Source organism: Myodes glareolus, chromosome 24 (genome assembly GCF_982192425.1).
Source record: "Myodes glareolus chromosome 24, mMyoGla1.1, whole genome shotgun sequence".
Taxonomy (NCBI): Eukaryota; Metazoa; Chordata; class Mammalia; order Rodentia; family Cricetidae; genus Myodes; species Myodes glareolus.
In genome coordinates this window covers 34,803,775-34,831,370 of record NC_142049.1, presented here as the reverse complement: position 1 = coordinate 34,831,370, position 27,596 = coordinate 34,803,775, and the positions used below count along the sequence as shown (strand labels likewise).

Below are 27,596 nucleotides of genomic sequence, written 5' to 3'. Positions count from 1 at the left end.
TAAATGTATCCAAAGCCTAGTCCCTTTGGGACCGGCAGGTGAGCACTCCTGCGCTGGGCTCTGATTCTCCGCTGGAGTGGGAACTCGTGCTGTGCAGAGACCACAGCCAGCAACTCTGCTAACCTCCTGAAGTGTCGCTGCCTGGGGCATTCATGCCTAATGTTCTCCTCATGGGACTGTGACCAGCAGGAAGGATGGACCAGGGAGGTGACTGCCTGCTGCACTGCCCACCATGGGGGCAAGCTGCGTGAGGGAACTGGTAATCTTATAACTGGAGGAATATTGAGCTCTTTTGAAAAAAAAAATGGCATTTTCCATGTCAGACAAGAACCCTGCATTCCAGAGCACTGGACTCTCCCGGTTCTGTTCTTTTTAAAGGAAGGTGGGAAGGCAAGCTGTCCTCCCCTGCACCTGCTCCAATGCTGGTTTGATAGGAACCCTGAAGGCTTGCCCTAGGATCCTCTCACAGCACACTGGGTAGGGCTCCCTGCCCAGCTCTCAGGAGATGAGCTGGAAGGTTAGAAACTGTGGGGCTGGAATGCCCAAGCTGTAGAGAGCCTACCCGGTTGCTTTCAGTCTTGGAACGGTCATTCTTGGCCTTGGCAGTCTTCTCTGCGAGCTTCTTCTGCCTTTGGGGGCCTCTTCCAAAGAAAATGTAGTTGACGAAGGCGTACTCCAGAAGGGCCAGGAAAACAAAGACGAAACAGCCCATCAGGTACATGTCGATGGCTTTGACGTAGGGGATTTTGGGCAGGGTCTCCCGAAGGTGAGTGTTGATGGTTGTCATGGTGAGCACGGTGGTGATCCCTAGGAAACAAACACAGGATGAGTATGTCATCCCAGATCCCAGCCTCCCTCCTGCTGCAATGCCTTCTAAGGCACTGGATGGGCTATCGCTGGAACAAGCCATGTGTCTTGTGGCAACCACATCACACCTTGGAGCAGCAAGCAGACATTTCCACTTGGGAAGCAAGCCTGCAGTGGCCTCACCCAGCCACACCCCAAACACAGTGAAGGGTGTATGGCGAGAGCGGAAAGTAAGATGTCTGGGTCATCTCGAAAGAATGCTCTCCCTTGAGGTTTAGAACAAACGCAGGCAGTCCCAGAATGTAGCATAAGAACTGAGTGCCTGGTTACAATACACTGGGAGACTAACGGTGGCTTGTGGCTACAGGGACCAGGTCACCAGGGAAACTAAGAGTGACTGCCTCTCCTATTCCAGGCCTTTCTGGAAGCAGAAGCTGAGAGGCTGTTATTGATTAGGGGAAGACCCAATTCTAAGTTCAAAGAGAAAGGGCCAATAGAGCCAAGTGCACAGAACACATTCACTCTGGATCTCTTTCTCTCAAGTGGAAAAAAATACCCACAGGCTGGATGGGAAGGTTAACTCCGAGGGATGAGGGAGAATTCTGCTCCTGTCTGGAGTCTCTGAGCTCTTTGCAAAGCTTGACGTTGAGGATTCCTGTCTGTATGCGGGAGCTGGCTGCAATCCTTAAGGCCAAATAAGCAGCACACTGTGTATCCTCCCAGAGCAGGAGACATAGCTCCTTCTATACAGAGATTACAAATTAAGCGAGCAGAGGCCACAGTGACCAGAGGACATGCTGAGTAGAGACATGACTAGGTCTCGTGGAGCACAGGGAAGCTGTGTGTGAGTGGGTCAGTAACCTCTGAATATGCCACAGCGAGAACAAGCTTGGAACTGCCTTGGAACCAGTTATGCTACAAAAGGAAGATGCTTGGAGGCCCAGCTTGAAGGGCCAGCCTTTTCCACTAGTGCAAGCCACATTCCTGCGTGTGGGCTGAACACTTGCCCTCCCTTCTCATGTAAGGATTACTCCCCTAAGAAGGCGCTCAGAGGAAAGAGACTGGCAGTGATTTTTTTTTGTTCTCTCTCTCTCTGTCTCTCTCTGTCTCTCTCTGTCTCTCTGTCTCTCTCACACAAACACGTACACACATGTGCACACTCAAGCACACACACATATGTACACACACACACACACACACACACACACACACATCACTTGTGTGGCTGAAGCCCTGAAGTAGCACTGGCGTGGTGTCTGCGGTAGAGCCAGGACTGTGGGGAGGGTTGATGTTTACTCTCTTGGCTTTCAGCCCTCTGGATGCCCATCAGTGCTCAGAGGCATGCCTGATCACCTGTGGTTCCCAGAGCTGGCCTGGGGCTATAGAGTGCAGCCTCCCATAAGGGGAAAGCAGCAGAGAAATAAGGTAAGGGCTTCTTCAGCACCCTCCTCTGACCCTAGGAGACAGCTAACAGCACAGAACAATGAAGAAACGAGAGACTATTTTTACGCATAATTGCAAACCACAGTTGCTTGTGAGATGTTTGGAAATCTCAGATGTCAGAATATTTTAAGACTTCCTTGAACATTGCATTCATGTGCACCTGGGGACTTTTAAAAATTTGAATGTGGCAATGGGATAATTACAGTTTATGGATAAATGTGAAAACACCATGCAAGAGCTACAAAATTAGACATTCTCACCGTTCTTCAAAAAAATTTGCCACGCTCACCACTCCTGTTTTCCAACTCCCAGGAGGCAATCGCCAGCAGCTGTCTGCTCGGCAATGGTGAAAGGGTGTCCCCTTGGTGGCCTGCCATGGTGAACGGCATCACATTGCTTGTGTATACGAGTGGAGAAGATGGCAACCACTCAAGAAATCAAGTGGTAGGGCAAGTGTCACAGTAACTGTCTGTTGAAAGCTAGCAGGGTCCCCCACAAAAATAAATAATCCCCTCTGAGGGTGGCCAATGACCTGTTAGGTTCTTTCTTGGAAAGCCCCTAGAATTCTGGGGCTCTAGAATCACAGCCATCTGTGGCCCTCTGGGAATGAGGTTCACTTGGTGTCTGTAAACACCCTTCCTGGTATAGCCCTGGTACCTGCTACTCAAGCCTGTAATGCTTGCCTGACCCCATAGCCCTCCAGAGGCAAAGCCTGCGTAACACACCATGCTAGCAGAGTCCCTAAGACGTGATATGAGCTTGAGCCAACAAGACACCCAGAAAGCATGGAAGTGAGTTCCTTCACCATGATGAAACTGGATCGCTGCTGTCCATTTATGAACGATGACCTGTCTCACATCGTGGTGATATTTTCACAAGTAAGCAGGTATAGAGTCTGTGGGAGCAGGCAGTGCGCAGAGGGTCACATCTGCTGGATGCTTCATCCTTGCCTCGCCAGATGATTGTATCTCTGTGGCTCTTCCTCACTGCTGTAACCAGTGTCCAGCAGCAGAGTCGCTATGAAGCTCAAGACATTTCAGGGTAGATGAGCCTTTTCCAGGCTTGGGGGTGGGGGAATCCCAAAGATTTTTCATCTGTTTACTTTTTTCTCATAAAGAGAGAACTTCAAACTCTATAAACTAACAACTACAGCACTTGGATCTGTTTCTACAAATTCAGTCTCTTAATTTAGCAGATGCAAAGAAAAAATAAATCAACTAGCCTAGAAAAGAGGCATCGAACGATATTAAAAACATGAAGAAGTAAAATCTGCAGACAACCTCTGCACAGAAATGTAAGATTTAGAAAGTCTTCCCCTTAAGAAATACTTAACAATTTAGTACGGAGTTCTTAGCCCTTGGGTACTTGATTCTTTCCAGCGTGTTCTTTTCTACACGGGGCAGCTGCAGGAAACTTTGGAAGATGTCTAGCCCAGGAGACACGTGTGCAAGTTACACGGCTGCAGATCTAGTGCAAGCATGCACACATGCACGTTGTGTTAGAAAATAAGAAGGCTGAAGCTGGAAAACAGCAGCAGAAGGAGAGAAGGAGGCATGGAGGCCTGGAGGCCTGGACTGCACCTCCGGGTTAACGGCTTTACCAGCAAATGTGTTGCTAGCTCTTTCCCTGCAGATTTCCCTGCCAGCACTCCATTGTGAGTTTCCTCCTCAGAAATTGTTTGAACCCAGAGAAAGACTGGTCTGGGCATGGCTCATCACCTCTTCTACTGATATGTTTATGGAATACCTTTGTTCATCAAGTTTCATAAAAATCAGCTGAGCAGAGCATAGTGATCCTGAAAATATAAGCTTCCCTTTAATAAGCAAATCCTAAAAAACAACGTCAGGACCTGTATGTTGCATATCAATGAACAATCATATTATTAAATAACCAATGGGTAGGAAACTTCACTAGGATTCTTGGGAATTACTCATAATTAGTTGCTTATTTTAATGCTCATTACATTGTGTAATTTCAATTATGTGCTATAATATCTGATGATTTTCCCCATGACTTGAAAGAGAAGAAAGCTCAAATTAATCAAATTTTTCTGTCTGTGGCATCATCTTGACCAGGAAATATTAATCCTTACTTTAAAATCAAGTGTCAAAAACAGTTCTACGATGCAAATATTCCGAAAACATATTCTCCCTTTCATAGGCATGGAAATTCACATTAAGTCTTATAATTAAATTAACACATCAAGGGACTCAAGCGTGAAATTGCTATTTGCAGACAAAATGTGACTTAGTGGGGGGAGCTGGTGCCAGAATACACAGAGACTGTGGTTGCACTCTGGCCTTTCCTTTCTCTTACCACCGTAACGAGGTGGTCACTTCACCGTTTAGAGAGGATTTAACAGCAGCACATACCAAGGGCAACTCGAGCAGCAGACGCATCGTAATTGATCCAGAAGGACACCCACGAGAGGATGGTAATCAGGATGGAGGGCATATACGTCTGAAGAATGAAGTAACCAATGTTTCTCTTCAGCCGAAAACTCAACGAAAGTCGAGGGTAGGCACCTACAGCCAAACACAAGGGCACAGTGAGGAGCCATAGCAGGCGGTCCGCTCCCGCTTCCAGAGGTCAACGACTGCACTTGAACACTCCAGGAACTTGGAAGCCACCAGCTACCATGCAGTGTGCAGTGATATTTATAAAGGAGGGGAGAAGGAGTGTCTATCAGTTTGAAGATAAGGAACAGTGAGGACATGATTCTAAGGCAAAGGCTCAGTTGAGAGCCATTTCTGGGGAGGTTTTTAGGATTGGAGGACAGAATAACAACGGACTCAGGTTTTCACTGATGACTCTTTACTTTTTATCCTTTGAAGTGCAAGAAACTTTGGTACAAGACTTTACCAGGCCAAACGGCTCCCAGAGGATGGGAGCCAGGAGCTCCAGACTACAGGATTAAGGCTGGTTCAATCACACAAAGAGCTGGAGGGGTGGGGAAGCAAATGGAGTCTCAGGGAGAAGTGCTGCATACTATGGTGCCTGCTGGCCTCAGCAACAGCACAAAGGACAGCTTTAGAGGAGCACTTTCTAGAACGCAAACTCCAGTAATCACCCTGGAATTTGCATCCTGGGCTCCAAATACCACCACCAGGAACAGTGCAAAAGCAGAGCCTTGGGAAGCCACATTAACATGGCATTGATCGGCCCTGTTCTGCATTGCTTTTCTCAGAAAAAGGCAAGTGTAACCTATTGCCCCCTCCTTGAACACCAAATCACCAACTATGATGGCTCCAGTTGTCCTGGCTCCATGTCTCCTGGGTTGGAAGGAGGCTGGCAAAGGAGAAAGTCAAAGGCACATTCTAACCACCTACTTCTTGATCCCACCCCCAGTCTGTTGAGGGACAGATGTCTCCACCCAAGAGAGCCTGACCAGAGCGTCTTTCCCACACCACCTTTCTTAGCTGAGAAATGTTTTCATGCTGTTGCATATACAAATGCATAGTCAATGTTTACTTATCAGGAATCACTAAGAAGTTCAGTTGAAAATAAATCTTTGATGTGTGTAATTTTACTATTTATTGATGGAAAAAGCATGTTCTCCCACTAGTGAGATGAATGCATCTGCTAATTGTCACATAAAGGACAGAATTCGGGCTGACTATTGATGCTGCAAGGCGAAGGACATCTTGGGTGGTTTCAGAGTTAAACAATGTTTTATCCTCTGTGTTCCAAATGGCACTTCCATAATTATGTACAAAACATCAGAAGCATGTTTAAGGCCATATCCAAAAGTTAGGAATTCCACCCGAAACTCAAGCCGAAACTCAATGATTTTTTTGAAACTCAAGCAGGAATTTTAAAATCCAAACATTCAAAGAGAATACAACCCAAAGATGTATTAGTCTGACACTTACATCTAAGGAATAACGCTACAACAATATGAAAATATTTTGTTTTGCATAATTAAACCATTATGTTTCAAAACACTGGAGAATTTAGTATGTGCAACCCAAACACTGCAGTTCCTAACATGCATGGTCCTGCGTGTGAGCCCGAGTGTTCTAGGAAGCATTCAGTTGGCACTGTATATTATTGACAGCATACACAGTGCGAAGTCATGTGTGTGTGCAGAACCAAGGCCGCAATAAAGCTGTGGAATGCAGCCCATTCCGAGCACTGATAAAAACAAACAAAACAAAACAACCCCCCCCACAAGAACAACAACAAACCCACCACAGATTCATTATACCATTGACCTTGAGTTAATCTCATTCACTGCCTATGTAAGAAACTTTTCCTGTTGAAAACCTCAGTTTTAAAGGCTGTAACTTACAACCCAGACTTTCCTATACTTTGACTTCAAGACTGGCAGGTTTCTATATTCCCACAGCCTGTACATGCCTTTTCCACACTTGGCCCAAGGCTCCTGTCTGCTTGTCCCTGCATGCATGTCTTCTGCAGCAGGATCACTCACTCATCTGGCTGTTATTTTATGTGAAGATGTCTTGTTTTAGCCCATGATTGCCTCCTTTACTGCTCCCCACGCTTCTAGCCTGAATTACATAGAAAGAAAACAAACCATTTACTAAACTCGGCATTTAAAGACGAGCTGCATGGGGCTTCCTCCGTTGTTTCTAGGGTATCTGTGCAGTGTGCTTTGAGAGGCCTGATCAAATGCGCCTATCAAGTTGTCAACAGAACATCAACACTGTCATCAATGATGCAAAATATGTGCAAACACAATTCGGATTCTTCCCAGTTTCTCACCAAAATACATATACATGAAAACTGGTTTATAAATAGCCATTCCCGAATGGTGCGGAGTTAGGTGATTTCCACTTCTGCGGAAGCTCTAAATAGCCTCCTTAAGGACGACTTCGTGCAGCGTTCTTGTGTCAGCCTGATCCCATAGTGCTGCCGGGCTAGTGCATGGGGCTTCTTCTGACAGTTACTAGCTTACTTTGTAAACGAGACCCAGCGTGCACTGTCCCCATCAACACTTGCTTCAGTTCCTACTTCCCGTCGCGAGCATGGCCCTGATGGCGCTTCTTCACTTTTCACAATTCCCGATCATTTTCCAGGGAAGAGGTCTACCACTGATCTGCATTCCCAACAGTGATTTCGTTAGCTGGATATGTCTAAAGTGTTGCTTTGCTGTCTGTAGTTAAACTTACTGTCTCGTACTTTGTCTTCTCAGCTCAGCTTTTGTGCTTCACGTCTTCATTTTCGAGCTGCCCGCACAAATCCTCACTTGGATGGCAGGCGAGTATTTCCCCAGTCATATGGTTTAAAACTTTGAGTGAATTTGAATGCGGACTTGGAGACATTTACCTTTTTCTGTGTAATTCTATCAGTTTATTTATTTTTCCCTCGTGACTGTTGTGGGATGGATGCAGGGGCTCAGGACGTCTGGGAAGTACCCCGTGCCGAGTTTTACTTCCAGCCCTCGCTCCAAAGATGTTTCTCTACAAGGAGTCAGTGGCTCTGTAGGTTGCTAACGCTGGCTTTGAACTTGTGCTCCCCCTTTCTCAGCCACTCCAGAAACTAGGATTACAAGAATATTCTACCACACCCGACTTCTTATAATTTCTCAACCTTGCTTGAGTCTTAGTTCATAACATAGTCACCGACTAACCAATTCGGAGGGGGTTGGCAATTATTTCAGAGTTTGACCCAAGGTGAATTTTGCTCCATTTTTCAAATACCATCAGGGGACTGAAACTCATACGAAAGAAGTTGGCATAGATGTACAGCCCACGCCATGTAACTGGGGAGTATTTCCACGCCATGCCATTGAGGATTCCCATGAAGGCCTGTATCTTCAGGTCCAGACCCTGAGTCCCACCCCCATGTTTCAGAAGCACAACAGGACATCAGCCCTATCCTAAACTCAAAACTCTCTTTGGTTGCCAAACGGATTAAAATATTTGGGAATGAAAGTTTCTTCATGTTCCCACAACTAACCTGCTTTAACTTCTACCATGCCTCTGCATAAGCATGCTAGTGTCCAGTCAAGGATATTCTCATTGCCTAAATATTTTCCCATTACTTCTTGACTGCAGACTCAAATTCACATTTTGGAAAAAGCCTTCCCCTAGTCATATTGGCAGGTCATGACCCAATCCATTTGCTTGAATCCTTACTGTGTGCGCTCTACAAATGTCTGGGGTCACCTTCTGACTTGTTGTGGAAATTGCTTCCCTAAGACCTTTAAGCTGCCACGTGATTTCAAAATAAGATGCACCGAGAATATTGAACGCTTTGCGTATTCAACTCCTTTGCAGAGTCTGGAGGATGCGCAAAATGCTGCTCTTCACACATTGGTGTGTGGATGCATTCGGCTGTGGCATGTGAAGCAGGCTTTTATTCAGGGTTCTCCACAAGCATCTTGGAGAAGGTACGGCTGCCGACAAAGCTATAACTTCAGTGAATATCAGTCATTAGATTTTAACGGGAAGGACAACAAGTCAGACTTGTTGCCAGCCTGTTGTCACCAGAGTGAGAATGTTCAATCCTCTCCCAGGAAAGAGCAACACATATTTTTAAGATGCAATTAAATTTACCACATTTCTCAAACTTCCAGTTCCCCAGTAAAATTTCTTAGTATTTTCTAGAGTCTAACTTTAGAAAACCCATTCCAATACAAACTAAAACCAATACATAGGACGTGAAGAACCACCAAAATTGTGTGGGAAATTTGTCCTCGGACAGTGCTGGAGACATAGAGAGAAGGACAAAAGCAAATTCTATAAGATCATCGGAAACGCTGGTGAAGACATTAATCCAGTTTCAGAAATATATGGATTTCTGTAAATTAGCCAAGACAAAGAGTTTAGAATTAAGAAAACATACTATTTTTCTAATATATCTGTTTAGCAGATACGTTCTGTTTTGAAAAAGTGAGACACTATGTGAGCATTTATCACCTGCTCTAGATCCTACCCTGAGGTATAAGAAGTGAGCACAGCACAAGCAGGAAGAGAGAGCGATCTCCAAGAACCGCTGACCCGTACCAGGAGATGCCCACAGAGGCAGCCTGGGCTAGTCCAAGGCACCCGGAGCAACACCGAGGACCATGTTACACCAGGCATGCACGTACATAGGATTTAGTGATTTGGGTTTCCCACACAATGACATCAAATACTCATAGATGGTTAAATTTATTTGGATGAAGGGAAGAAACGTTTATAAGAAAAAGAGTACTCACAAAGCCAGAGAGGCCAGAAATAAGTTTCCTGAATGCCAGTAAACTTAAAAAAAAATCAGAGACAAGAGCTATTTTTCTAAGAAAGGCTTTCTGTCAATCCACAGGCGTGTTACAGGGTGTATAAGTCCTCATGTGACTCTGCCAGACCATGTCCTGATATTGGCAAGGTTGAACATCACAACACATGCTATTGGAAATATATGGACATATGGGCAATGTTCCCTGGAATCATAGCCAACGGCTAATAAAATTGAAAAGATGTGAGTACCCTTCGTGAGGGCACTGGAAGTTCCAAAGTGACAATAGAAACACAGAGCCCGGGTTTGGCGCGTTTGTGCCAATGCAGATAGAGACAAGTCCCCAGAAGATGCTGAGTCAACAGGCAGAGGTGCAGTCCCTGAACAGCTTACTGTTCCAAGTCAGGGCTTGCTTGGCAAAAGTATCCAGCAAAGATGCTGATCTCAACCCTTTCTCCCTAGATGCATTGACTGCTGTGCCAACACCAGGCTCCCGACCTCCAGTCCTCCGAGGTTTACATCACTCTCTAGGCATCAATAGTTTTGAAGATCTCATTAAAAATGTGCATACAGACTGTCGAGCTGGCTTTGTAGACTGATCACAGCCATTCCAAAGTATTTGGGAAGTAACAAGATGCTATTTCTGGAGCTGATGCAGAGTGGATCGACACATATGTGCCCTTTCCTTTTCCAGGCAGCATCTGAAGCACTCTCCTCACTGCTTTCCTGAAAAAGCACCAGTGTTACTCTTGGGTCCTCTTTATCATGCTGTCTTAGCTACTTCTAATTCACCGTTGACTTTGCAAGAAAGACCAGAATTAAAAAGAGTACACTCCGGGTCCCATGTGTATGTCTGCAATCCCAGTACTAAGCTGGGAGCTCAAGGCTAACCTCAGGCACACAACAATGACGTAATAAAAAGGGGGTTCTGTGAAGATTGTGCTTCTCTCATTCCTAGGCGTTGCAATATATGCTGCAAAAAAGTCTAGAAAAGAGAGGGAAGGAAGCATGAAGTAGAAAAGAGAGAAAAGGAAAAGAGAATTCAAGCCGAAAAGACACCTCAGGAAGGCGGAGGGTCCTTGTGGTGGCCTTTGGTTCATGCAGTGTTGCCCCAGAGAGCAGGTGCTCAGATGATGCAGCTTCGTAGTTGATTTGCATTGTTTCTGTTTAAAAGGATTGCCCAATCTCACATGTCCTCTATTTCCTACTGTATAAAATCAGGACACTAATACAACTAGCAATAGAAGAAAATGTGCTCCATTACCATCCATTAAAATGAAAGACCATTATGCTGAAAATGATTACAATCAAGAAAGTTAAAAGATAAGCCAAAGGGTAGAAATAAATATTTCCAAGGCATAAATCTGATTAAAAAAAAAAAAACCTTGTGTCTAGAGCATATAAAAAATGCTTACTCCTCATAAAAAATATCCCAGAAAAATAACTAAGTTAAGAGATAGGGGAAAGCTTAGAATAGATATTTCTCTAAAGAAAACAGACACATGACCACCTGTTATGTGAAGAGATACTTTGCTAGATTTCTCACTAGAAGAATGCAAATCAAACACACAGTGAGACATCACTTCATTTCTACTAGAAAGATTCCAGTCAAAACAACAGAGAGGCCAGGGACGGTGTGAAATTAGACTCCATACGTTCTGCTGGTAGCCATGTAAAATGGCTGTATCACTTTAGTGAGCACTCTGAGCACTCCTGCAAAGGTTCGAACATCACACAAGCTAGCAATTCCCCTTCTAAATACACAGATGCAGTCCCTGAGATAATAGAAAGAAAGCATGTCTATGGATTATCGAATTAAAATCACAGCAAGGCATTGGTAACCCCTTTACAAGTTATTGGTCAGGGAGACCCAAGAGGTCTTTCAAACGACACATTACCCTTTGGTCCCCACCATGACTACATGGTAACTCCTATGACTGAGGCAGGAAACACTGAGAAATCAATCTCAAGCCCATTGCACATCTTCTGTGATGGCTAGTATGCATAGCTTCAGAAGGAGCTGGGTTGGCTGGAAAACACACACTCCTGATCTCAGCCAGCACTGGACCTTGCGTGTTACAGTACTGGCCTGCTGGGAAAGGTCAACCCACTGGTGGGATGGCAGCACACCCATAACTGGGTGAATCCTGCCTGCTGATTTTCTTAGGATTGTACCCCTAGACCTGACCTTTTCTCAACCGTGGTCATAGAAACTTCTATTTAAAATGAACAACAATCAGCGCTGGTCCTAGTGCTGAAATAAGAGACTAAGGGTTCATCCCTAAATGGGACACCTGTATTAATCCTACCACTAACAGAACTCAGGAGCTATCAAAGAAGAGAAGGGAGAGAGAATGTCAGAGCCAGAGGGTGGGAGGAGTGCTGGAAAGGGATGTGTTTTGGACATGATGTGCATGGCTATCATCATAATAAACTCACAGACTGTGATCCTACAAAAGACCTATACAAGACAATGGTGGTTGAAATGCCAGGAAAAGGGGGCGGGTCATCTCTGGGTTATATCCTTTACTAAGGAGCTATTGACAGGTAATAGCGGTTGAATAGAATCATTCTTTCTTGAGGATGTGACCACGGGTAAGTTTCCCATGCTCCAGTGGGTGGCTTCGTGCCTGTACACATACTAGCAAGCACTCATTGAACTTAGTAGGGGATAAAAACTAAAAGAGACATTAAGTTGGGAAGGAGACATGTTAGAGAAAGCATTAGGGGTACCAAAGGGGGGAAAGGGGTCATGTTATTCTCAACATTGAGCATATTTAAACATGTTTGCTAGAGTCTTAAGAGTAACCCCCAAGGATGCAGACAGATAAATATTTTTCCAGGGACATAGGGTAAAGAATTTTTGAAAGCCCCTGGCTTCTATGGTGGGATGTAGGTCAGGAGCTAAAAAGGGGTAGTATTTCCACATCAGCACATTCAAACTCAAGCTGTTCTTTGGCACAGGCTCTAGGCATGCTCTGAGCTGGCTGTTTAGGACTCAGGAACTGGGTGGCTGTGGGGTCCAGTCTAGAAATGCAGGTGAAGGGTCTGCAAGGATTCCTAAAGAGAGAAAATGGCAAAGGGAGGGAGGAAGGGTGATTTCTTCTTGCGTTCAAGGTGAGATTAAGTCATAAAGAAGACAAGGATTGCAACCCCATCATTACCGCTTTGCTTCCCTGTACCTACAAAGTCTTTACAGATAAAGGACTAATGCAACAGTTTGTCAGTATGAATTAAGTAAAAACTAAAGGTTTGAGGTCCTTGAACAGACTCTTAAAGAAGCTGAGGGGCATGTGTTAACAGCCGGCAACCCGTCTCTAAAGGAAGTTCAATTGACCGTAATCTCTAGTCAAGAAAGAAAACAGCATTTTTGAAAACTGATGTTTCAGGAACTTCTCTTTGTCATCTTAGCCATGGCCTATCCCAGTCTTTGTCCATATTTTAAAATTTTCTGAAATAAAGTCAGAATACCCTTATCCAACTGTGCCCCAGCCAAAAACAAAGCAAGAGAAATTAAAACATCACACAGCTATAGAATCATATTACATAATCTACTCTCCATAGATCTTGTAAAAATTTTAACCATTCAATGCAAATAAAACTAAAAAAATAAAAAGGAAAACAAAAACCCAAAAAACGAACAACTGCAACAAGAAAAAAACCTAGGAGTAAATTTCGGATTTGGCAAAAACTGGACATTACAAATTTGGTCATCTGTGGAACAGGCATCCAGAACCAGTGTGAGGATGCAGCCCTGGTTTGGTGGTTTGCTGATGTGTAAGCCTAGCATTCTGGGTCGGTGATCCTCTAACGTGAGCTCAGCACGTTTGCTAAGATCTTCTTAACTCAGTATTTACCGAATTGCGGTTCTGTAACTTGTCTATGATTCCCACGCCTTGCACACATTTTCGTAGCTCAGTAGTAACCTCCTGACTTTGAATTTCAAAATATATCTCTGAAAAGGCACACTGTGCTGGGTGAAATTTCCTCTAACTGTTAGTAGAAAAAAAAAGATGCATCTGATTCATATTTTCTGCAGCATAAATAAAATACATCCCTCCAATTTTCTATTCTCAGATTAAAAGTCCAAACAAAAAGAAATGCAGAAATTGAAATTACTCTAAAAACTGAAGGAAATGGATATTAAGAGTACTCTTTTGGTGTTATAGACAGATAACTTGTGATACAGTTTGCCTGGAAGAGATAGGTTTCTGGGTGTTAACAAATACTAAAATCCGGTGACTTCTGTATAGTGGAACCGTGTATTCATGGACCCTAAAAACACATTTGCACTCTTTAGCACTGATACCAATAGCTAACACTATGTAAATCAGCTGTCTAACTTTTTAAGACAGCATCTTGATATATAGTCCAGATTGGCCTTAAACTTGTGATTCTCTTGTCTCTGTTCTCTCAAATGTGGGCACTGAAGCATCTGTTGCCACATCAACCAATTTTAAGCAAAAAAATGTAATTGTCTGATAGTGAGATTACAAATTATAAATAAATTAAAAGTTAGAATAACTAAGCAAAGAAGAAACAGTAAATAAGAACCAAGAGTGGGAAGGATGTTAGTAATTTAAGGCGAAGAGCACAGTGAGTGCTGGGACTTTCCAAAGAAGAATAAACATTTTCCAAAGAATAAATAAGCTAATATACAGACCAGAAATCAGAGCAGACCCCCCCACACACACGCAATTTTTAAGCAAAGTGTTGGAATACATACAACCAATAACAAACCATATCTGAAACTTATTTTTAAAAGATAGACAATTCAAGACAACCTACAGAACATGAAAAGATCTTCACCAACTCCACATCTGGCAAAGGGCTGATCTCCAAAATATGTATAAAGAACTCAAGAAATTAGACATCAACAAACCACATAACCCAGTTTAGAAATGTTACAGTCATAAACAGAGAATTCTCAACAGAAGAATCTCAAATGGCTGAGAAACACTTAAAGAAATGTCCAACATCCTTAGCCATCAGAGAAATGTAAATCAAAACAACTCTGAGATTCCATCTTATACCTGTCAGAATGACTACAATCAAAAACACTGATGACCCCTCATGCTCAAGAGGTTGTGGAGTAAGGGGAACACTCATCCACTGCTGGTGGGAATGCAAACTTGTGCAACTACTTGGGAAATCAGTGTGGCAGTTTCTCAGAAAATTGGGAGTCAATCTACCTCAAGACCCAGCTAAGCCACTCACTCAGGCATATACCCAAAAGATGCTTTATCCTACCACAAGGACACTTGCTCAACTATTCTTATAGCAGCTTGTTTTGCAATAGCCAGGACCTGGAAACAACCTTGATGTCCCTCAACTGAAGAATGGATAAAGAAAATGTGGTACATTTACACAATGGAGTACTACTCAGATGTAAAAAGCAATGGCATCAGGAAATCTGAACGAAAATGGATGGAACTAGAAAAAAATTATCCTGGTCTGTGAGGTCCTTAGAACACAGCAAGAAAACCTGCTCATGTGCTGAGGGGATCCAAAGAGGTGAGAAAGTGGCCACACAGTCAGAGAGTCCCTGGGGACTGAATCCAGGTCCCTCCAATTCCCTAAGCTTTTCTGGCCATCCAGCGGGGTGTGTTCCCTGCTGCTGGTTTTTTTTACCCTAGTCAAGCCTGCCCCCAAGCCTGCCTTTTCATCTGCAAGATCCTTGGATCCCCCAACACAGCCTGTTTCAAGGCAGAGGGGACCTGAGAGCCTGCTCCAGTGCTGTGGGGACCTAAGAGAGGGCAGACCAAGAAAAACTCCCAAGTACACAGTGAGCCACAGCAAAGATTAGACCAAGACACCAAGACTCTTCTGGCCTCATGTGAAGGAATAGAGGGGCAGGTGCCAATGCAAGAATTCCTCTAACATCCTGAAAAGCAACATGATAACATAAGAATCCAGCAAACATGCAACAGGAAGACTTGAACATCTTAACTCAGAAGAAGTAGAAGAAATTGACTTTAAATGTAACCTTATGGAAATGATGGAGACCATTAAACAGGAAGTGAAAATTCCCTTAAAGAAATAGAAGAGAAGACAAACAAAAAGTTAAAAGAAATTAATAAATTCTTCAAAGATACACAAGAAAACCAAGAAAAAGCAGTCAAACAGGTAAAAGAACAGTTTAAGACTAGAAGACATAAATGAAGGTAATAAAGAAAACACAAACCGAGGGATGGCTGGATATGAAAAACCTGGGTAAATGAACAGGAACTACAGAGACAAGTATAACCAACAGAATACCAGAGATAGAAGAAAGAATCTCATGTGCTGAAGATACTATAGAGGAAATAGGCTCACTGATCAAAGAAAAGAGCAAATCCAACAAATTCTTAATATAAAACATCCAGGAAATCTGGGACACCATGAAAAGACCAAACCTAAGAATAATAGGGGTAGAAGAGGAAGAAGAACTCCAGCACAAAGGCCCAGAAAATATATTCAACAAAATTATAGAAGAAAACTTTCCCAACCTAAAGAAGGATATTCCTATGAAGATACAGAATACCAAATAGACTGTATCAAAGAAAAAATATCCCTTCACCAAATAATAAACAAAACACAAAGTATACAGAATAAAGAAAGAATATTAAGAGCTGCAAAGGAAAAAGGCCAAGTAACATATAAAGGTAAACCTATTAGAATTACACCTGACTTCTCAATGGAAACCATGAAAGCCAAAAAGTCTAGGATAGATGTGCTGCAGACACTAAGAGACCATGGATGCAAGCCTAGACTATTATACCTAGCAAAGTTTTCTTTTACCATTGATGGAGAAATCAATATATTCCATGGCAGAAACAGATTTAAACAATACGTATCCACAAACCCAGCCTTACAGGAAGTACTAGAAGGAAAACCTCAACCCAAGGAAGCCAACAACACCCACAATAGCACAGACATCTGACAACGCTCTACCAATACAACTCAAAGAAGGGAAACACACAAACACTACCACCAAAAAAAAAAAATTAACCGGAGTTAACAACCACTGGTCATTAGTATCACTAAATAATAATGGACTCGATTCATTGATAAAAAGTCACAGGTTAAGAGAATGTATATGAAACAGGATTTATCATTCTGCTGTTAACAAGAAACACACCTAAAGCTCAAAGACAGATACTACCTCAGAGTAAAGGGTTGGGAAAAGGTTTTCCAATCAAATGAACCTAAGAAACAAGCAGATGCGGCTATCCTAATATCTAACAAAATTGATTTCAAACTAAAATCAATCAGAACAGATGAAAAAGGACACTTTATATTCATAACAGGAACAATTCATCAAGATGAAGTCTCAATTCTGAATATCTATGCCCCTAATATAAAAGCACCCACAAACGTAAAAGAAACATTACTAGAACGCAACTCACACATCAAACCCCACACACTAATAGTAGGAGATTTCAACACTCCTCTCTCACCAATGAACAGTCAACCAGACAGAAACTTAACAGAGAAATAAGAGAACAGATGTAATGAATCAAATGGACTTAACAGACATCTATAGAACATTCCACCCAAATAGGAAAGAATATACCTTCTTCTCAGCTTCTCATGGAACCATCTCGAAAATTGATCACATACTCGGTAACAAAGCAAACATCCACAAATACAAAAAAATTGGAGTAACCACCTGTGTCTTATCAAATCACCGTGGAGTAGAGTTAAAATTTAACAACAATACCACCCCCAGAAAGCCTACAAACTCATGGAAACCAAACAATCAACTACTGAACCACACCTGGGTCAAGGAAGAAATAAAGAAAGAAATGAAAGTCTTCCTTGAATTCAACGAAAATGAAGACACAACATACCCAAACTTATGGGACACTATGAAAGCAGTGCTAAGAGGAAAGTTCATAGCACTAAGTACCCACATAAAGAAAAGGGAGAAAGCACACATTAGAGACTTAACAGCACACCTGAAAGCTCTAGAAAAAAAAAGAAGCAAACTCACCCAGGAAAAGTAGAAGACTGGAAACAATCAAGCCGAGGGCTGAAGTCACCAAAATAGAAACACAGAAAACAATCCAAAGAATCAATGAAACAGAGCTGGTTCTTTGAGAAAAATCAACAAGATTGACAAACCCCTATCCAAACTAATCACAAAGCAGAGAGAGAACACTCAAATTAACAAGCTCAGAAATGAAAAGGGGGACATAACAACAGACACTCAGGAAATTCAGAGAATCATTAGGTCTTACTACAAAAGCCTGTACGCCACAAAATTGGAAAATGTAAAAGAAATGGACACTTTTTTTGATAAATACCATACACCAAAATTAAATCAAGACCAGGTGAACAATTTAAATAGACCTATAAGTCGTGAGGAAATAGAAGCTGTCATCAAAAACCTCCCAAACAAAAAGAAAGCCCAGGGCCAGATGGCTTTAGTGCAGAATTCTACCAGAACTTCCAAGAAGAGCTAATAACTCAAGAGTGTGTTCCACATAATAAAAACAGAAAAGTCATTACCAAACTCTTTTTATGAAGCTACAGTTACCCTGATACCAAAACCACACAAAGACTCAACCAAGAAAGAAAATTACAGATCAATCTCACTCATGAACATCGATGCAAAAATTCTCAATAAAATACTGGCAAACTGAATCCAAGAACACATCAAAAAAAAATCATCCATTAAGATCAAGTAGGCTTCATCCCAGAGATGCAGCGCTGGTTCAACATACTAAAATCTATCAATGTAATCCATCATATAAATAAATTGAAAGAAAAAAACCATATGATCATTTCATTAGATGCTGAAAAAGCATTTGACAAAATTCAACACCCCTTGTTTTATAGGTCTTAGAGAGGTTAGGGATACACGAATCATACCTAAATATACTAAAAGCAATATACAGCAAGTCGACAGCTAAAATGAAATTAAATGGAGAGAAACTCAAAGCTATTCCACTAAAATCAGGAACAAGACAAGGCTGTTCACTCTCTCCATACCTCTTCAATATAGTGCTTGAAGTTCTAGCAATAACAATAAGACAACATAAGGAGATCAAGGGGATTTAAATTGAAAAGGAAGAAATCAAACTTTCGTTATTTGCAGATGATATGATAGTGTACATAAGTGACCCCGAAATCTCTACCAGAGAACTCCTACAGCTGATAAATATCTTCAGTGATGTGGCAGGATACAAGTTCAACTCAAAAAAAAAATCAGTAGCCCTTCTATACACAATAGATAAAGAAGCACAGAGGGAAATCAGAAAAACATCACCTTTCATGATAGCCACAAATAGCTAAAGTATTTTGGGGTAACACTAACCAAGGAAGTAAAAGATCTATTTGCCAAGAACTTTGAGTCTTTGAAAAAAAATTGAAGAGGATACCAGAAACTGAAAAGATATCCCATGCTCTTGGATTTGTAGGCTCAACATAGTAAAAATGGCAATTCTACCAAAGGCAATCTATAGATTCAATGCAATCCCCATCAAAATCCCAACAAAATCCCCTGGGAAGGGGAACTTGAGATTATCTCCTTGGCAGACTGGGTGCTGGTGGTACTAGGAACTTTAGGAAACAAGTTGCGGGGAGGGCAAAGGGGAAGAAAGCTGAGAAAAATGACTTTAGACGGGGCTTTACTGGATCAAGGCTGGGGTCGGGTAGAAGCCTGGTGCAAAGGAAACTCACACGAGTCTACAAGGATGGCCCAGCTAAGATTCTCAGCTGCAGTGGATTCATAGCCTGAACTGGCCATTCCCTGTGACCAGATTGGTGACCATTCCAGATGTTACCAGAGAGCTTTCTTCTAGTGACTGATGGAGGGAGATTCAGAAATGCGGCCAAACATTGGGCAGAACTTGGGGAGTCCTGCTGAGGACAGGGAGGAGGGATTGTAGGAGCTGGGGTAGGGTCAGGGGCACCTCAAGAACACCCACAGAAATGGCTAGCCTGACTCATTGGAACTCAGAATGTGAACAACCAGGGAGCCTGCATGGGACTGACATGGGCCCTCTACATATATGAGACAATTGTGTAGCTTGGCCTATATGTGGCAATGGGAGAAAGCCTGTCCCTGGTGCTTTGGATGGCTCTTGGGAACCTATTCCTCATTCCTTGCCTAGCCTGAATATTGGGGGAGGTGCTTGGTCTTATGGTAGCTTGATAAGCCATAGTTTGCTGATGCCCAGGGAAGGTCTATCCCTTTCTGAGCAAAGGGTGGGTGGAGGGGGGCAGGGAAAAAGTGGGAAGAGGGAGTGGGAGAAGAGAAGCGAGAGGAGACTGTGGTCAGAATGTAAAATATATAAATAAAAAAATTTTTAAAAAGACAATTCACACAAAATCTTGCACAGGCAGCTCGTCAAAGATGCTCACCAAGTAGGTACCAGAGAATGCACTTAACCTCATTAGCAGCTACACAAATGGAAGACACAAGGCATAACTTACAACCATTAGGTGATGCCTGTGTCAAGTGCGTGAGGCAGGGACCTCAGGCTGCCTGGTCTGTTGGTGTGTGTGTGTGTGTGTGTGTGTGTGTGTGTGTGTGTGTATGTGTGTACCTTGGTAGGACATCAATCAGGGAACTTCAGGCTGCCTGGTCTATCCATGTGAGTGTGTGTGTGTGTGTGTGTGTGTGTGTGTATGTCTGTATGTGTGTGTGTATACACTTTGGTAGGATATCAGTCAGGGAACTTCAGGTTGCCTGGTCTGTCCATGTGAGTGTGTGTGTGTGTGTGTGTGTGTGTGCATGTGTGCATGCATATGTGTATGCATGCATGTGTATGTATGTGTGTGCGCACATGTATGTATGTGTGCATGTGCATGTGTGTATGTGTTTGTAGGTGTGCATGTGTGTGTGTGCATGCATGTGTGTGTGTGTGTGTGTGTGTGTGTGTGTGCGTGTGTGTGTGTACACACCTTGGTAGGATATCAATCAGAGAACTTCAGGCTGGCTAATGTGTTCTCTGATAGGTTATGACAGAAGGACCCTGAGGCTGACTAGTGTGTGAACCTTGGCATGGACATTTTGGAAAGCAATTTGGCATTTCAAGATAAGCTTGAGTATCTCCAATTCTCCTTTTAGACACATATTTATCGTTCATCTGCATGTATATTTATAGCTATTCAAGCCACATATCTCATACCTGTGCAGAAGAAGGGGAAGATTTCTATAGATTATGATTTATTTACAGACAGTATAGTAAAGCAAATGAACGGCAGTGTGGAGATGAATCAAGTCTCCAGTGTGAGGCTGAGGCGAACAGCTGCTCCGCAGTTCAGACTCTACGACTCCCTTAAGCAATGCTGCAAGCCAGGTGACAGCGGCTATGGTGCCCTAAGACAGTGGCTGCGTTCAAGGATAGAGGATTCCTACCCACAAACGGACGTGGGGGCGGTTACTTCAGTACTCACTTCATGCAGAGTCGCGGAGATTCATTCTTGCATGCATAACGTATTTCAGTGCATGTGATCAAACAGAAGCGTTATGAATGTTAAAGTTACAGGCATCTCTTTCTGGAAGTTTCTCTATCAAATCTTTCCTCGTCCTGTTGTCTTCTCCTGGGGCCCACTGGAATATCTACTACCTAAGGTCTGACATCCCTCCACCCACCCTTCATTCTCTTTCCTTCTCTCTACCATCGGGAGTGGATTCTAGGGACCTTATGCAATCAAACAACTACTCTAGCCCTGGGCTGTACCCTTGCTACATTGTTGCTACTTTTCTTTTTAACTTGAAATTTTAAAAAGTCAGTTATTCATTAAATATTTTTGGTACATTTAAAATATTTCAGTAACATTTAAACTTACTATATTTAACTAAACAGAAACTAGGTAAAATAATGGAATTTTTTTATTGCTACTCCTGCAGAGATCAGGGGTCTTATCTGAGTTTATCCAGCAGTTATAATATTTACCCTATAAAATATTTTTTCTGAGGGAAGTACCCAGATTCACTTGCTAAGTGAGAGGGTTCAAAAGTGAAGTTCAGGAGATTAAGAACTTACAGCACTCCTGAGGTTTGTTTAGAGGCCCAGTACTATTTCGGATCTTGATCGAAGGAATCACAAAACTCTAGACATGTTTGTTTTGTACCTGTTTCCTGGAATTTCATCAAAATGTTCACAAGTCTCACAGAGGTGGACCGAGGTCTGCTGGTCACATGGATGTGCTCACGTGGAGTAGCTGCTGGAGGCAATCTGAAGCCTAGCCCAGGCACAGATGTGAGATAAGCCACTCCCGTCTCACCTTGTCTCACACTGTCCTGATGGGTCTGTCCCTCCTTCCCATGCTTTTGTGTTTTCTTAGAAAAAACACCAATTCAGATTTCCAGATTTGAGTTAACATTGCTGCTTGGAAGCACAAGGCATCACCTGAATATGATTATAAGTGCATTCGTAAGAATTAGAATTCAGAACAAGGAAGGAACACCGCTAACAGGCTAGAATTTCCTCAATAAATCAATTGCTTAACCCAGTGCTGAATGCACAAAATTCACCTTCTCTTTTCTTATTCCTGGGAGGACCCATGTTGGACGCTTGGTTAAATTATTGAAATCCTGAGTACACGGCTAAGTGCAAATATGTTTACTTAGTAGACTTTTCTAGAGCATCGGATGGAGTGTGGGATTAACACTTGACAGATGACAAGAAATGATACCAGATGCGACTCAAAGGTTTCCAAAGGAAAAAGAAGGAAGAAAGCAGAGGAGAAGTGCAAGGAAGATGAGCAGAGGCATTGGCAGGAGAATCGCTCACTGTAGAGTTTGCATGGTTCAGGACAGAAAAGGAAACTAAATCAAAGGGAGGCTAGAATCTGAGCAGAAGTTTGAAGGGCAGCAAAGAACAAATGGTAGGAGGCAAGAGGATTAAATTCAGTAAGAGAAAAGCCCTGAGTGCTAAGCTGAAGAGCTCATTGTGAGTCAGGGACTGAGGTGGGAGAAAAGTTTCAGAGTTGGTCAATGGCTTAAGGGATATGGCGGCCTCTGGCTAACACAGCAGCCGAGCAGAGGAGGGCTCAGTGGTAGGCTGTCCACATTTTTCTTGTCTTAGATGTCTTCTGAGTATTGGATTAAGACATACCAGGCTTCCAGGTTAGGATTCAGGGACCTCCAGCCCCAGAACCTGTTCCTAAAAGCCTTCCTAGTAGCCCAGCTCATCTAGAACACATGGCCTTTGGTACAAGACTGGTTGCAAAGGAGTCAGATAGGCATGGTGCACAATATCTATGGTTCTGTAGATATTGGTTCTCTCAACTTCATACTCGGTACAGCATTTTTTGTAAAGCAAATTACATGTTGGTGCAAGAACTCCTACAACATAAAAATTTGGGAGCTGACCAAATTGAGAGTCTAGAAAAACTGCTGATGGAAAAGTGTTCAAGGTACATCATGGTTGGCATGTATGAAGAGTCTTGAGCGTTACCATAGCTGTGCTTTGAGTATCCCTATATCCATTTGCCTATGCCCTCACCCCTTCAGCTCTCTAATGTATTTGTTTGTCTACTTTGAAGTGCGAGGAACTGAACACGACCTCATACAAATCAACATCAACGGCTTCCAATTTTCTTCCACTTTAGCATAAGTTAATACATTTCTAAAGTATGGGCTCCAGGGACATCACTGACATAAAACTGACACACAAAAGCCACTGTGGAGGGAGTTAGCCCTGGGAAGCCTGAATTCCCCATCTAACTGCCTTTCTAAACACCCTTCAGAACACTGGGGTCACGCATGGAAATAAAGTGGGTTTGTTTGTTTGTTTGTTTCTTTGTTGTTTTGTCACTAGTGAACCCAGCTGTCCTTCCAGAACTCTCCGGCGACTCTAGAGCACAGCTCCCTCATTAGAAGCAGTACGGTCCTCAGCTGCCGTTCAGGCACCGCGAGGCTTTATGTGGATGATATTTTCTTTGACATGTGACATTTCAATCCTTGAGCACAGAATGTCTCTGAGTTTTGTGTTATCTCTTTCATGTAAAATATTTATTTAATTATCTCTCCTGCAGAAATGATTCATGTTAATGTGTCCTGCCAACCAGTGTATTCTCTCAGTTGAACAACTGTGCATGACTGAAGCTACTTCTCAAGTGGACAGAGACCTTGCCTTTTTCTAGCCCTTGTTGATGTGGGAGGTTCTTCTGTCTGTGTGTTGCTTTTCTTGTTTAATGAATCAAGAAATTGCCTTGGCCTGTTGATAGGACAGAACTTAGGTAGGTGGAAAACATAAAACTGAATGCTGGGAAAAGGAAGGCGGAGAGGGAGACACTGGGGATCCACTGTCAGAGATAGACATGCTGGAACTTTGCTGGTAGGCCATGACCTCGTGGTGATATACAGATTAATAGAAATGGGTTAAATTAAGATGTAAGAGTTAGCCAATAAGAAGTTAGAGCTCATGGGCCAAGCAGTGATTTAATTAATACAATTTCTGTGTGATTATTTCGGTTCTGGGTGGCCAGGACAAACACCCTGTGAGACAGTTTGTTTCTAGGTGATGAAGTCCTTTTGAACCAGATTATTGATTGGAATTGCATTAATTCACGACACCAGTCAACAGGGAAATATTGGGATCACACTTAGCTTTTAAAATATCTTTAAGACGATGAGGGTTATGTCATTTCTCCATGTATGGTTCAATCAGTATCATTCAAAAGTACAAGTTCTTTAGGAGTGAGAGGTTTTAGAGCTGATATCAAGCCCCATGTAGGACCAAATAAATGCAGAACTCAAGTCAGGCCGGAAGGAAGACAGGGCCACATTGTGATGGCCTCACTAGTCAACGCACAGCTTAAAGACTGTGACATGCATGCTTTCTTTTCTGAACAAATAAAAACACAGGTGCTCCAAAGAACAGTGCCAGTCCAGAGCCAGGCTAAGGGCTCCTCAGTGCATACCTTTCCCTGGGCTTCTGAGAGAGAACTGCAAGAGGTTCTTATATAAGCATGGTTCGGTCACAAAGAGAACTTTGTAGACAAAGGCAGGCATGGGTACGATCTCTTTGCAGTGGGAACAGTATCAGCATACCCATGCACTTTGAGCAGACCTTTTGCACATACGGCTCTGAGCACAGGATGGTCAAAGTTTCAATTGTATACATAACAAATTACTGATTTTCTTCAATGCATCATAGTAATTTTCTTGAGTGTGCACTGCACACAGTCCCTTAACGCTACCAGAGATCCTGCTCTTTCTCAACCTCCACCCAAAGTGAGCACATCTGTGTGTCTTACACATCTGCAGGCCATGGATAAGCAACACTTTATGCAGATGGACCTGATTTCTTAAGAATTCAAGCTTCTGTCAGCTAACACATTGACTCATGGAAACCCGGCTGGAGAGAGGAGACACAGGGCAAAATGTTGAGCCATTGTATAGGTACCCAATGACTAATGCGCCATCTCAGGCAGGGAGCAAGCCCGGGAGGGGCTGGGGATGCTGTGAGTAGGATTGGTCCCACTGGGGACGCACATTCTTGTCAAGGGAAGAGTAAACCGTGAGTAGGGATGGCAGGGAACGTGGGAGTTGCACAGCAACTACCTAACCCAGCCAGGGCAGCTGTGGCAGTAGAACAGAGCAGAGGGCATTCTAGAGAAAAGCAGCATGAAGGTGAGATAAACCATACCCAGTTAACAGAGGAGGAGCAGGTACCTGTGGGTTGGGAGCAGTTACCCACGGGCACCAGGTAGACAGCAAGGGGCCAGATTTTTAAGGCCATCACAGCCCAAGACGGATTCATTGCTGTTGACTTTTGTTCAAATATAAAAACAGTTCTCTTTCCCTTAGCATTTTTAACCTTGTTTGTGGACATGGCTATTCTTTATAGTTTACAAAATATTGTTATTTATCATCTCTATTGTGCAGAGCATGCAACCAAGATGCAACAGAGATGCCACCAAAGCCATAAAACACACGTGACAATAACTTTATCAAAACTCAGCAAGCCAAGACAGAAGAGCAGAAGACATCTTCTCTGGCTATGGGTAGTTGGAGGAAAAAGGCGGTGAATCATGTCAGGCCATGGTAACCTTAACCAGTCAGCATTTGGAGAAGACCATGTATAAAGGGTGGGGTTGGCAGCAGGGACCTCTGTTGTCCTGGAACACGGAAACTGAACTGTGCCCAGGATGAAGAGAAGGTAACCAGCTCCTGGGAGAACATCTCCTATCAGACCCATTCTTTTCTCCAAGGATATCAACAGCCTCTTCCCTAACTTCTGACGTCACACGGGGACCAGGTACTTACCCACTATCACCTGTTCCATGGCACACCCCGGGGAGCGTCCCATTCTCAGGTGGTCCTTTCTCCTTTTCACACATACCAGTACTTTTTATATTCAAGCTAAAGGAGTTCATGGGACGGTTAATTCCTGACAATACATGCAAGCCAGTGAGTAGACCACACTGTCAGTGCAGCCAGCACCCCAAAGGGACCAAGAGGAGACTCAGGAGTCACCTGTGGCGAAGACAACATTCCTGGAGACCAGACGGTGCTCCACGATAGAGAACTGTGGGAGCTCGATCCTTTCCACGCCGGTGACAGCCTTGTCCCCGCCGCGCCAATAAAACTCAATGTCATCCGTGGTGTAGCCATCTATCAGGAGAGAGAAGCAGGGACACAGTGGATAGGAGACACTGTCATGTGACAACAACAAATAGCCTAAGAAATTATCTTTGCTAAAAGGAAATAATGACTCTGTTAGATTTAAAAAATATTTAACGTGCACCTCTGTGAGAAATGTGAATAAATTAGCTTCAGGGTATTCGTGTGCTATCTCAGCAGTCTACTTTGTACCAGGAAGGGTCCTGAAAAGCAGATAACTGGGGGTCTGGGAGATGAGAGCCTGGGACCAGAGTTCTGAATGCAAAGAAAGCATGAAATTACAGATACTCAGATAAAACCCAGTTGAGGATTTAAACACATCTTTACAGTGAAGAACTAGATGGTGCGGGAAGGCAGGTACCAAGATTCAGGGGTTACAGAGACTAAGGGCCCGCTCTCCCAATCATGGTGACAAGAGCTCTCTCACGGTGCCTGCCCACTTCAGAAATTCAGTTTGCTGGGAGACTCCTGGTCGAGTTATGCTGACACAGGTACCCTCGTAATGGCTGATGACAATGGGGACTGTATCTCTCACCCAGCTCTGGGGACACTGTTCATGTTCAAGTGAAATGCAAGCGGCATTCCCCAAGATGAGCGAGTCAATGGGAAACCAAGCTTAGTCTTAGTTAACCTCCCAGGAGATCACAGCCAATTTCGCATCTATTTATTTCGCTCTCTCTGTGTGTATTCTTTATTTTGTTGTTTCTTTTATTTTCCCCTCTCTTTCTTCATCTTGCTCCTCTCCCTCTTTCCCTTCCTTTTCCCCCCCATACTCCCCTTCCTATGCTCTGTTACTGCTCCCCTCCTCCCTTATTTCCATTTCTCCCGTCCTTCCTGTTTTCCCCTGGAGTCAGGTCTCATGACCCAGTGTTAGACTGTCCTATGCCATCTGCTCAGAGCTGGAATTACAGACCAGCACATTCACTTCAGCTTTTCAATTAGACCAAAAACACACAGACCTGATGGAAGATGTTGTAAGGTAACAAAATTTGGAACATGGACCATATATAAAATTAATCCCTTCCCTAATAAAACCCCCATTACACCACTCCTCTCCCTAAAGCTCCCAACTGTTTGCTATGCAATGGTCAAAACAAGTCAAACTTCTCACAAGGACCCCAGGAACTCACAAGATCCAGGCCAATGTGATGCCCCTCCATCTTTCATGACCAGTTCAGGTATACAGACCTCTTACTGCTCAAAGAAGCTCCTGTGCCCAGGGCAGCCCTGCACTCTGCACAAGCCTATCTCGGGTGTTCAAGCAGGTTATCATCCTTCTCCAGGTCACACTGCGATTTACCAAACCCTTTCTGCAGAGGCTGCCCATGAGATCCCACCTCCTGAGCAACTCCCAAATCACCCACCATCCTTTGTTTTTTTAAAACAAGTATTGCTCTTTTTGTCTCTTTCCATCTCTCCGGAGCATACGCTCCAGGCAGGAAAGCATTGCGCGTGTCTGCTCTATGTGTACCTACACCCATAGCAGCAGCGCCTGAGCAGGGTTGGAGTGGAACTCTGTGGGAGAGCGCTTATTCCACATGTGTAAGGACCTGGGTTTAATCCCAGAACCAGAAAACAAAATCAAAACTAAACA

The 27,596-nt window shown here is 43.3% G+C and overlaps 1 protein-coding gene across 4 annotated transcripts in view; it reads right to left on the bottom strand.

The window, feature by feature from the left end:
• The window catches only part of Gabrb3 (gamma-aminobutyric acid type A receptor subunit beta3), a 233,723-nt gene that overhangs the window by 8,521 nt on the left and 197,606 nt on the right, over positions 1 to 27,596 (bottom strand). For all 4 annotated transcript variants that reach the window (XM_048434733.3, XM_048434734.3, XM_085682690.2 and 1 more), the window contains exons 6-8: positions 25,856 to 25,993; positions 4,623 to 4,775; positions 563 to 807 (exon numbers count right to left, since the gene is read on the bottom strand). In XM_048434733.3, the coding sequence (XP_048290690.1) occupies positions 563 to 807; positions 4,623 to 4,775; positions 25,856 to 25,993 (536 nt within the window). The remainder of the gene's footprint in view (positions 1 to 562; positions 808 to 4,622; positions 4,776 to 25,855; positions 25,994 to 27,596) is intronic.